The sequence below is a fragment of the Brachycentrus maculatus genome, unplaced genomic scaffold, assembly GCF_059751285.1.
Source record: "Brachycentrus maculatus isolate JH-2025_06_01 unplaced genomic scaffold, ASM5975128v1 h1tg000306l, whole genome shotgun sequence".
Classification (NCBI taxonomy): Eukaryota; Metazoa; Arthropoda; class Insecta; order Trichoptera; family Brachycentridae; genus Brachycentrus; species Brachycentrus maculatus.
In genome coordinates, this window is record NW_028281056.1 from 1,213,710 (window position 1) to 1,227,053 (window position 13,344).

The window sequence follows — 13,344 nt, forward strand, 5'->3', positions numbered from 1 at the left end:
TGCTAATTAGGGACCTTTCTCAGAAAAAGGGTTTGAAATTTTGTAAAGGCTCAAATAATCCAGGTATATTTTACATATTATTGAAGGTAATATACATGATATTAGATGTCAATAGAAAACTTAAAGTATTTATGTAAAATAAATATAATAATCCAAAAGATTTCAGAGTATTCAAAAAAATAATGGGTGGCCCTAATTCATTGAGTAGATACTGTATATATATATATATATATATATATATATATATATATATATATATATATATATATATATATATAAATATATATATATATGTATTTATATATATATATATACATATATAATATTATTGTAACAAATTTATGAATGTTAGTGGGAAAAGAAGCAGAGGAAGACCGAGAAAAACATGGCACGATCAGGCATGCCAAATACTTGAAAGTGGTCAGGTTAGGAGTCGTAACAATCGGCGGGTATGTATGAGGAGATGCATGAACGTGGAAGAGGCGAAGAATGTCTGCAAGGACAGAGTGGTGTGGCGCTCTATTCTCTCTGCCTACCCCTGCGTGATGGTTAGTTAGTTAGTTAGTTAGTTAGTTAGTTAGTAGTTAGTTAGTTTAGTAGTAAAAAAATAATCGCAATTTCGTGAAATAAATCGATAGCGATAGCGAACTTTTATACTGTGGCAACATTTTCCAGCAAATTGACAGTGGTGAAATGTCAACTGTCAAAACAGACGGTAAAACACAATCCGAAGTCGAATAGCTATGTCGTAAGTTATTGTTTGCTGTGCAGTCTAATTCCATATAATTGGATTTGCAAGTTAATATTCGAATTCAGTCTGAGAGACGTTATATTTTATTTAAAAAAAGTCTGAATGCATTTAAATTTGACGACAAAAATAAGCATGCTAAAATTAATTATCATCGTTTTAACATGTCTTAATTTTTCTCATTGTTCTACACCTATTGTAATGTGGCACGGCATGGGTGAGTTGACCTTTTATTAAATATATTATCATTTAAATTAATTTGATTAATTACATTAAACCACATACCCGCCGATTGTTACGACTCCTAATCTGACCACTTTCAAGTATCTGGCATACCTGATCGTGCCATGTTTTTTTTTGATGTGCCATGGGTATGTATGAGGAGATGCATGAACGTGGAAGAGGCGAAGAATGTTTGCAAGGGGTGTGGCGCTCTATTCTCTCTGCCTACCCCTGCGGGGAAGCGGCGTGATGGTTAGTTAGTTAGTTACATTAAACCACTAGATGCTTGAGTTTTTTTCCAATAAAATTAGAACTAAAAATTTCAGGTTATTTTATTTTTTATTTAAAGAGTTTACATAATTTAAAAGTTGTCCAATTAAACAAAAATAGATGTCGTAAAAAGTGTATTTTTTTCATTCATTCATTCTTTCAAACCCTTATCCGCACCCCAATGGTGCATAGGGCACTGCATCATATAAACGCAGTGTTATCTTGATCATTAACACATGAAGGAAAGGTGATCAGCCCTCCGCTTCAGGTACCAGTCCAGGGTAATATTTATTCAATATTATTCCAATAATATTCAAAAATATTATATTTATTCAATATTGAATAAATATTACCCGGGACTATTTATTTGACCCTCCCTGGGAATTGAACCCGGGACCTCCAGTACGGTAGCCAAGCGTGCTGACCATTAAACTACGGAGGCGGCTATTTTTTTTTACCTAATAGAAAAAAAGTCTAACCATATTAACGCATTGCTGTCGGGCGGTTTTTTCATCAACCCCGAAACTAATTATTATACTAAATAGTATCGTATATTAATCACAACCTTATCACAAGTAACCGCAAACCCCATTAAAATCTATACAATGTTGTTTAGCGTCTCACGCTCTACCAAAAGTAAGGAAATAGAATGCTTATAAGCAGAGGCATGCATTCAATATAGGTAGAAAAACTCTAATATTTATTAACCTGTTAACCGGGCGGTCCGCTGTCCAATTACGCAACTTGTAACGGGCGGGAATACTGATTCACTCCGTGTCTTAAATTCATTTCGAGACATGTATGGATGACTAATACCTTTGTTGTTCGAAAAATATACATCCATATATATAATATAACAAACATATATTTCAAGGACGTATTCATATGTGACGTATTTATGCGTCCCGCCCGGTCAACAGGTTAATATAACCCTGGAGTTGTCCCTGAAGCGAAGAAGTGATCACCTTGCCTCCATGTAAGTAACAATCAAGATATCACTGGGTCGATATAATGCACCATTGGGTGCAGATAAGGGTTAGAAGAATTAATAAAAATAAAAGAGAATAATAGTAATAATAATAAAATTGGATAACTTATATAGCGCCATTTTCGTAAAAAAATACCTCAAGGGCGCTTCACGGTGAATGAATTGGGGAAAATATTATGGTGGAAATGATTTAGCAAACAAATGTGTTTTTAGTCTTTTTCTAAAGATCATCTCACTCTCACTATTTCTAACCATTGGTGGAAGAGCATTCCACGCCGTCGGTCCTGCAACAGCAAAGGCACGCTCGCCAAATTTAGTGCGTTGGTTGCGAGCTGGTAAGATAACTTTGCCCATTGCAGATGTTGTAGCCGATCGAAGCGTGAGACGTCTATCAACCAATTCATCTGGAATACACAGCTCCTTAAGATACTCTGGAGCCATATTGTGTATTGATTTATACATGAGTAGGCAGAGTTTATACTCAACCCTTTCGGGAAAGCGTAACCAGTGGAGTTTGTGAAGTAGTGGGGTGATGTATATGAGAAATATGTGAGATCCAAGATGTCGTTAGGTGGGGAAGACAACAAAGAAGGCAATGGTATACTCAATGGAACCATCCGTTACCTTATTTAAAAAAAAATATCTCACAGTACATATGTTGTTTTATATATATATATATATATATATATATATATATATATATATATATATATATATATATATATTGTAGTCGTACAGGAGAAAGTAACCAACTAACCAAACGTAAAATGTTCAGGAGGGCCATTCAAAGTCTCTTTTGCTTGCCGAAAAAAAACATCAATGCAGTTAGTCATTTTTAATTATGTTTTGAATATTGAAAGCATTAACTTTATGGATCATATTGATATATTATTTGGAGAAATAAAAATACTTTGTGTTCTGATCCACTCACATTTTTTTTAACCAACTAGTTTCGGCAACAACCTGTTGCCCTCTTCAGGGTTACATTTATTACTAATAGTAATACATTTTTAATTAAGTCAATATATTATACTTTCAAGTTAAAAATCCTTTGGGACTTTTTTCAGGGCAACATTAAGCTAATAAGATACCAAATAGTCAATGATCACGTTTTTGTAAAAAATGCACTTGGTCACTCTCTCCTGTATGACTACGATATGTATATCGCTCACTCCTTTCAAGAACGTCATAAATCAAAAAACTTGATTTTTCAGGAGAGCATTTTTAAAGTTTAAAAATATAACACAATGTATTAAAAATAAATATCAAGCCACTTATTGAACTTTTTACTGTGCAACAGATCTTTTTAGGTAAAGCTTGAAGGTTTTTTTGTCCATTTGAAAAATATTTAGTATATTTAAAAAAAATAATTAAACAATACCTTTTCTTCAAAATGCAAAAACAACACTTTCTGCTCTGTAGCGGGTAAATATTAAGTTAAAAATATGCCACTTTTACTGGGATATAGTACATTTTCTGGCCATTCCGAAAACATGCACAACTGAAAATTGGCGATTTTTGATTTATGACGTTCTTGAAAGGAGTGAGCGATATATGACCTTAGAAAAAATAATGGACCATCCAGGTCCCCCACATTGCACAGCACGGCCAACTCCAATGTAGATGACTCCCGGGCAGACCACCAAAGAGATTGACAGCTGGGAATCGACATCGCAGGAGGCTAACCCCTCTTTAAAACAGTCCATAAGACCTACACCAAGCAGAAGAAGAAGATAATTTAATAGTATTATTTTAACAGGTGATGCCTGCTGTCTTCCATACAGCTTGGGTCCCTTCAAGAGCTTCCTAGAGCGCCAAATTGACGGAGTTTACGTGAAGTCATTAGAGATAGGAGATTCCATCGCGCAAGACTTGGAAAATGGATATTTCATGGCGGCCAATAAACAGGTAGACATTGTGTGCCAACAGCTCTCTGAAGATCCCAACTTGAAAGATGGATTCCACGCAATCGGGTTCTCTCAAGGCAGTCAATTTTTGTAAGTACTTGTATTCATTTAATTAATATTAGGGGGATATTTGCAAACGCAGAATTAATTCCACCGGAGACCATCGGAGAGGTCACATGTCTGTTCACACCGGAATTTTTTAATTGTATATATGGAAAAAATATTTTTATAATTTTGTTTAGCTCCTTCAATTACAATTCAATTCAAACCCTTATCCGCACCCCAATGGTGCATAGGGCACTGCATTATATAAACACAGTGTTATCTTGATCGTTACCACACAAAAGAAAGGTGATCAGCCCTCCGCTTCAGGTACCAGTTCAGGGTAATATTGAATAAATATTATAGTGAAAAAATCACTTATATTTATTTGACCCCCCCTGGGAATCGAACTCGGGACCTCCAGAACGGTAGCCGAGCGAGCTGACCAATTACACTACGGAGGCGGACGGTTAGCTCCTCACCTTTCAATAACTCTTTTCCTGTCAAAAGCAAATAATTATTTCAAAGAAAATCTTATTTTTTTAATGCATAAACAATGTTTTAAGAAAAAAATAAAGTACGTAAAATGTTACCTGGATGTAGAGAAAATTATGTTGCGACTTAACAAATACTTGACCTTAACACATTGTTTGCTGGCAGTTTTTTCATCAAACCCAGCCCTCATTAGTGTACTAATTAGGTCGTATACCAATCACAGGAGCCAAGAGATCTGGTCCAACAGCTCAGGGATGAAACACGCAAAGGAACTGATCATGGGGTACTCGCGGAAATTCACCACAGAAGCTCTAAAGCTTAGCAAAAATCAAATAAGGATCCTAACCAGGACCTTGACAGGACACTGCAGACTGAGAAAACACATGAGAAAAATTGGACTTCATGACTCCCCAGTATGCAGATTTTGTATGGAGGATAATGAAACGCCAATCCACATTCTCCATAATTGTGACGCACTTGCTCACAAACGAAGTCACATCCTTGAAGGACCTCTACTGGACTCTGAGAAGGTGAAGCTCCTACCACCAAGACAGGTTGTGAGTTACATGACTCACGTAGGTCTTGGGAGTGAGCTGTAATACGGAGGGAGGTCACGACAGAGCTAATATGGTCGCGGTGACATAAGTGATGCGAGATCCCTTGACCTCAAAAAAAAATCACAGAGGGCGCCCACGTCGCTAATATCTTTCCGACTTATACGAGGATATGGGGTGTTCAACGTATGAGGAGCTGAAGAGGGTGGCGCATGATTGACTGGAATGGCGAAGGTGTTATTTGCTGCTGCAAACCAATCCGTATTATTGAGACCACAGAACAAGACTAATCACAAGTAACCGCAAACCCAACACCGATCTGTACGATGTTTTTAACGTCTCACGCTCTACCAAAAGTAACAAATAGAATGGTTACAAGTGTCTCCTGCTCTGTACCAACAGTATGTTAAAGACACTTTCAAGCGTTTCCCGCAAACAATGTGTTAAGCCCCAACTGTGAGGCCATACGCAAGAATGTCCAAGTGTGTCCAAATACTTGTTCACAAATCTGAATTACAGTAGAACCTCCCATAACGTGCACCTCTCATAATGAGTAATACTCATCATGAGTGATTCGCATAACTAGAAAAAAAAAGTGAATGAGTTGAACCCTTAGCGAGTGACATTTCGCATGATGAGTTACAGAGAAATGGCAAGTCACGATATTCACTTGTGAGCCGGGACTTCCACTCTAGTTAAAACACAAAATGTTTCATTTATTGTTTCGGCATTAACTTTGTGGTAAGACATGTTACAATGATTAAAGAAAACACTTGTTTTTTACCACTTGAGTTTTATTATAGACTACATACTTATTTGCCTTATTTGCCGTACTGGCCACTGATATTATAAATAAGGCAAATAAATATGTAGTCTATAATAAAACTCAAGTGGTAAAAAACAAGTGTTTTCTTTAATCATTGTAACATATCTTACCACAAAGTTAATGCCGAAACAATAAATAAAATATCAGTGGCCAGTACGGCAAATAAGGCAAATAAATATGTAGTCTATAATAAAACTCAAGTGGTAAAAAACAAGTGTTTTCTTTTATCATTACAAAATGTTTCGCTTAACAAGTAAGATTCTGGAACGAATTCTGCTTGTTGCGAGTGATTCATCTGTGCTTAGGAGTTATTTTATACATTTTTGACATCTCAACATAGATAAAGAAGAATGACAGTCATAAGCCTATGATGGTCGAAAAATCTGTAAATGCCCAGACTTCCATATTCTTCTTCACCTATGTTGATAAGTCAAAATGCAGTAAACATAATATCTTGAAATATTATTTTTTGACATCTCATCAAAGATGAAGAAGAATATGGAAGTCTGGGCATTTACGGGGCTGACGACCGTCATAGGCTGGTTTAAGTGATCACTTTACACACGTGTAACATTCACCGATTCTAACCATTATTGACAACCACACTACTCAAATTCTTGGAAGTTCTATATATATGAACCAATTTAGAAACCTTGTTCTTGAATCACTAGAACTTCACTAGAGACATCTATTGGTGAGATGTAAAGAAGCTTTTTACTAAGCAGAAACTCTTATATTAGTATGTGAGGTCCGAATCCTAAATGCCCAGACTTCAATATTCTTCTTGATCTTTGATGAGAAGTCAAAAAATAATATGAAAATAACTCCTGTAATTGGAGATAATCCAGATTTTGTGAACAAGTATTTGGACACACTCAAAATGTTGTATCTTAAAATATCATATCTCTGCACGATAAGGGAAATGTTTTGTTACACTATGTGTGTCTCTCATGTGAAGATGCATGCGTATACTTGTATATATGTAATAAAATACCTAGGTACCTACCTATACATTTTATTAAGTACTTACAAATAGTACCTACATAAAACAGTTCTACCACCAGATGTCGCATGCGTCGCACAGAATTAAACAAAAGAGATCCGATAGTAAAAATATAATATTATTAACTGTCAGAATCAGATAGATATAAAAATTATTGTAAAGATTAATTAAGAATAAACTTTTATTGTCGTTTCTTTAATTACAAAGCAACACATTGTTTATTTTATTATTGTACACCCACTTTACATATTATTTACACCCAATTTACAAAAGAAAAATATTACCACGTTATATATATATATATGTATATATATAGATGGGTAATGACATACAATTAAGTGTTATTTGGATTCGCTTGAATGAGTTCTCATCATAGAAAGTAACTCTAGCTACCTATTAACCTCCCATTAATGTGTGCTTCCTTGACATAATATTGTTACATAAATGATTTCTTATGACAATGAGTAGGTACTATGGCGTACAAATGATTGTATAACATTCATAATACTTTTATTATTACGATACTTCAGCATTACAATTTTTTTTACAACATTTTGAGTGTGTCCAAATACTTGTTCACAAAATCTGGATTATCTCCAATTACAGGAGTTATTTTCATATTATTTTTTGACATCTCATCAAAGATGAAGAAGAATAATTTATTCTTCTTCATCTTGGTTGCGATCATTTACAAAGTCATTAGTTTGCAGCTAAAATCATTTAAGTATTATTAAAAAAATCATTTGTCAGGTAAGTTGATGATAAATTATTCGAGATTGTCCTTCTTTTTAAAGATTTTGTATAGCAATACATTCATACATACTTTTGTTACTAAAATGTCATTAGTATAAAGTTCTTTTAAAAATCAATATAACACATCTTCAAATAATATGTAGACATCATGAAATAAAATGTATATTATTTAGAAGTTACATGTCTGGTTTCAAAGTATTCACCTCCCAGATGTACACACTCATCCCTATGGTGTTCCAACTTTTGTAGAATAAAATAACAACTTTATAGTTTTTCCTACATAAATTATTTTATGTAATAATAATAATAAAACCCTTATCCGCACCCAATAGTGCATAGGGCACTGTGTCATATAAACGCAGTGTTATCTTGATCGTTTACACATGAAAGAAAGGTGATCAGCTCTCCGCTTCAGGTACCAGTCCAGGGTAATATTAAATAAATATGACAGTGAAAAAATCACTTATATTTATTTTACCCCCCTTGGGAATCGAACCCGGGACCTCCAGAACGGTAGCCGAGCGTGCTGACCATTACACTATGGAGGCGGATTATTTTATGTAGTTAATATATTTTTGTAGAAAATAACTATAAAGTTGTTATTTTTTCTATAAAATGCAGTTCCACCAAGAAATGTCAGCACAAAACTTCAATTCAAACTTTTGGAAACAGTCCTGGAACTTTTCTTATGGTATGTCCTTCAGTTTGTAATCCCGGGAATCGTCTCAAATCTTCTTTCTTTCAAAGGTCTTTTGAATTTCGGGAAGGAGTTGTTCCCTATATAAATATTCATGAGTTTTGAAACCTGAATGGGCTGGAGCATTCTCATGAGCGTTGTTTTTCAATCAGTTGTTTCATAAGTTACTCTAGCTACCTATTAACCTCCAATTAATGACTGCTCCCTTGACATAATATTTTTTCACAAATGATTTCTTATGACAGCGATACTATAGTGTACAAATGATTGCGTAACATTCATAATCCTCTTATAATTACAATACTTAATTAACACACTGTATAATATTATTCTTTATCTTCTTTTTATAGATCCTCAGGATCTGTCTTGGGATGTTGACTGGCAGCTATCTCTCCATTTTTTTGGGGGTCTGCCTGGGGTCACGTCCTTCAGGGTTTCCTTGAAAGGCGATACGTGGAAGTCTGTCTTCTGACATGCTCATTTCAGTATCGCCTTCGCTGTCGTTCCCACCTCACGATATATTTGTCTTACACATGCTCCGGATATCAGTGTTTCTTACGCGGTCTCGCAACGTATAATATTCATAATACCTGCTCTTATTATTACAATACTTAATTATTAAAGAAAACACTTGTTTTTTACCACTTGAGTTTTATTATTGACTACATGTTTCAGAAGTTAAACTTCCATCATTCAGGTCTGTATAATAACTAAAATATAAAATATAAAATTGTTCTATAAATAAGGAGAGGGGAAAGTTAGGGGGAGGGGGTTAGTCATTTCACTCTCATAAATTAAAATTATTACACCTTGTTCCATATAAAGGCCAAATTATGAATTATCTTGAAAATTTAGAAAGAAAAAAAAACCTAAATTCTAATAATAATTTAATAAATAATATATTGTTTCAAAATTCTTCACCTTTGCTTTCCATTTTTCCTTTGTTTTCAAACTCCGCCCCTTGACTAACCCCCTCCCCCTAACTTTCCCCTCTCCTTATTTATAGAACAATTTTATATTTTACATTTTAGTTACTATACAGACCTGAATGATGGAAGTTTAACTTCTGAAACATGTAGTCAATAATAAAACTCAAGTGGTAAAAAACAAGTGTTTTCTTTAATCATTGTAACATGTCTTACCACAAAGTTAATGCCGAAACAATAAATAAAATAACAATACTTAATCATTACCATTTTAGGAGAGCGGTGGTGCAGAGATGTGGGCACAAGATTCCTCGCATCATTAATCTCATATCCTTGGGGGGGCAACACCAGGGGGTGTACGGACTGCCCAACTGCGGAGCCCTGGCTCACGAGGCTTGCGATTACATGAGGCGCCTTCTCAACCACGCTGCCTACTTCGGGTAAATATCCTAACATATTTACAAATCACAAGAAAACTACTCAAATTACTGATTCAGTGTGATGAAAAAAAAACTTTTGTTTTTCACAATATTTTCAGTGTTTGCAATCTTCATTTATAATGCCTAGACTTTCATACTCTTCTTCATCCATCACATATTGAAATATCAATAACTAGCTTGATATAAATATCTCCTAATTGGAGACAAACCCAGAAATCGTGAACAAAGATTTGGACACTGGATTTGAATTTAAATAAATTTAGTAAAATACATTTGACAAAAATTTATTGAATGGTTTTGTTAATTCTTACATAATTAAGTTTTTGGATGTGATCAGTTAGAGCTTATCACGTCAATCAGTGAAAAAATTTGATTACGCGTTGCATATTTCTAGTTCCTAATTTATTTAACTTCAAAAATTTAAAAGAGAGAAAGAAATATTAGCTGAGAAAATGTAACGAAAAACATCCCAATCAGATAACCCAAAAGATGACGGTTACCCATAAGTCACATCTCTAGTTTTAAATAACCTTGGTCTTCACTTTACCAAGATTTTATTTTACAGTTGGGTGCAAAAACTATTGGTTCAAGCCACGTATTGGCATGACCCTTTGAACGAAGCGGAGTACAGACAGTACAGTGAGTTCCTCGCAGACATTAACAATGAGAATGGCGTCAACAAGACGTACATTGACAATCTGGTGAAGCTGCAACACTTTGTACTGGTCCTTTTTGAAGACGACTCCATCGTACAACCTCGGGAGACCGAGTGGTTTGGATTCTACAAGCCGGGACAAGCCAAGGAATTGCAGACCTTGCAAGAATCAAACATTTATCAAAAGGTAAAAATAATTAGGTATTTCTGCAAATATGAGCTTTTTACTAACATTCTTTGGAGGAACTGTATTTTATATAAAAATAAAACAACAATGGAAGAATGTGTGAGGGATGGAAGAATATAGAAGATTTGTTCTGCGTACTGCCAGGGTTTTCGAAAATACCCGCGTGCTGAGAACTCTTTATAACTCCTTGGTGCGAAGTAGACTCGAGAGTGGCTCGATGATTTGGGGGCCACACGAGCTTAAGTACTCTCTTATAGTAGAGAAAGTCCAAAAGAAGTTTTTGAGGTATCTCTACATGAGAGAGTACGGCTATTATCCTTGGCTCTACCCGACCCAGTTTCTCCAGGGTATGCTTGGCTACAATAGTTTAGAGACTAGAAGGAATGTGTATTTGATTACGCATTTTTATCGATTGTTGTGCGGTATGATCGATAATCCTGAAATTATCCAGAGCATTGGTCTGTATGTTCCCGATAGTTACCTAAGACAGCGTCGGCATAGATTGTTTCACATTCCTATACACAGGACCAACCTGCCGATGGTTATGCCTGTAGGAAGAGCTACCGCTATGTTGAACAATATCACATTGGATATTGATCTGTTCCATGTGTCCGAAGGAGTTTTCCGAAGCGAGATTCTTCTACACATTTAACAAGAGTCTTCTTGCGTAATTTTTAATTTGTTTTTTTAATGTATACGCCTTAAATGTTTGTTTGTAATGTATATATTAATTATTGAATAAATTGAATTGAATTGAATTGAATAATGGAATTTTATATAAGACTAAAACAGCAATAATGGAATGAATGCTCTAGGAACAGAGTGAATGATTATAGCAAATAAAAACCCATCACCTAAAGCTAAACTGGTAGTTCACAATGGAGTCCTGGTTTCAAACCTAATGTATTGAAGTGAAGCATCAAATTGCATACCCTCAGACAGGTGTTGAAAATTGTTGTAAGGCTAAATTAAAAATAAAGATACTAGAAAGGAATGTCAGGCTGAACTAGGGATAATTAAAATGATTAAGAAAAGTTCTTTAATGTGGTTTGGACATGTGGAGCAAATGGATAACGTGAGAATGACTAAGAAAGTATTTTTATTTGGCTAAAGTGAACGGGAGAATCTAAAATCTGGTTGTGTCAAAAGTCTTTTCCTTATTATTGTTTAAAATATTTATTAAATTATTTTCAACAATCTATTCAAACATTATTTTTGGTCAAATGAACCATCTACATATTGTCTGTGGCCTTGTCCCTTGTTATGTGTCCAGTAAAACCTAATAAAATTAATTTGTTTTATTAAAATCTTAATTTTAGGATCTTCTGGGATTGAAGAGGATGGACAAAGCCGGCAAACTGGTGTTTCTCTCAACGCCGGGAAACCATCTTCAATTCTCCCGGGAATGGTTCATCAACAACATCATTAATACTTATCTCCAATGAAGAACTATTTTCTATTAAATTTATTCAGAGATCTTTTTGTGATAATATCCTATCCATTCATAATTTCAATTTCACATTTACATTATAGTAAGTTCATACATTGATATGACTTCAAAACATACAAAACTAATCATTGATTAGTACGTCGTATACCTGAGAAATTACCCGGTGCGGTGGCAAATGCGTCTGCGTCGTCATGATTGGTGTCCTTAACGATTGTGAGAACTCACTTTCTAAAGTTCAAATGCCTTCCCTGTTAAATTTCCTTATATGCAGTTATGATAGTTCTGCATTTATGTGACAATCTGTTGTATACGAAACACCTACCATTTTCAACCATAGCTTTATTTGCAAATGAATATGTAAAAATATATATATATATATATGTGTAGTATAGTACCCTTTTTTTAATCTAATAATCTCAAAGTATCAACGAAATCTGTGTTATATTTTTAAATTATTTTTAAGATTATTTTACAGTAAAGAAACAAATTTTCCAAAAATTGTTTTATTTCACCTTCCCAACGCTGACTTTTTCTTGCAAAACATCACAATGCAAGTTAGGTAAAGATCGTTTTAAAATAAAGCTCAACTAAACTATCCGCCTCCGTGGTGTAATGGTCAGCGTGTTTAGCTACCGTGCTGGAAGTACCGGGTTCGATTCCCAGGGGTGGATGAAAATAAATATTAGTGTTTTTACACTCCAGTATTTATTTTATACTACCCTGGACCGGTCCTTAAAGTGTGGGTGTGATCATCTTGCCTTTATGTAAGGAACGTTCAAGATAACACTGCTTCACTACGATGCAGTGCCCTATTCACCATTGGCTGCGGATGTGGGTTAGAAGGAGAAGAAATTAAACAAACCATCACAGTGCCTTTCCGCAGGAGTAGGCAGAGGAAATATAATGCCAAACCATTCTGTCTAAGCAATCAATCTTCGCCTCTTCCACATTCACGCATCTCCTATGCTATACTTTTATTTATTTATACATTGCATTCAAATTCGCTTTTCACTGGTGTATATTAAAATATTCACCAGTATTTTTACCTGTCACAGGTATTTTTTTTAAACGGCTTTTTAACGCAATGGCACTGTCATCTGTTGAATGTAACAGCAACACATGCAATATTAAAAATTGCACAGGACGGACAGCGAGCTTCTTGCCAGCTGCTGTCGCTTATT

At 34.8% G+C, this 13,344-nt stretch overlaps 1 protein-coding gene across 1 annotated transcript; it reads left to right on the forward strand.

The window, feature by feature from the left end:
• Positions 1 to 684: 684 nt before the first annotated feature.
• Positions 685 to 12,661, forward strand: Ppt1 (Palmitoyl-protein thioesterase 1). Its single transcript, XM_088267890.1, has 5 exons — positions 685 to 965; positions 3,988 to 4,225; positions 9,707 to 9,871; positions 10,437 to 10,713; positions 12,033 to 12,661. Exons 1-5 carry the CDS (start codon positions 854 to 856, stop codon positions 12,156 to 12,158), a joined length of 918 nt encoding a protein of 305 aa, XP_088124016.1. The 5' UTR covers positions 685 to 853; the 3' UTR covers positions 12,159 to 12,661.
• The last annotated feature ends 683 nt before the right edge of the window (positions 12,662 to 13,344 follow it).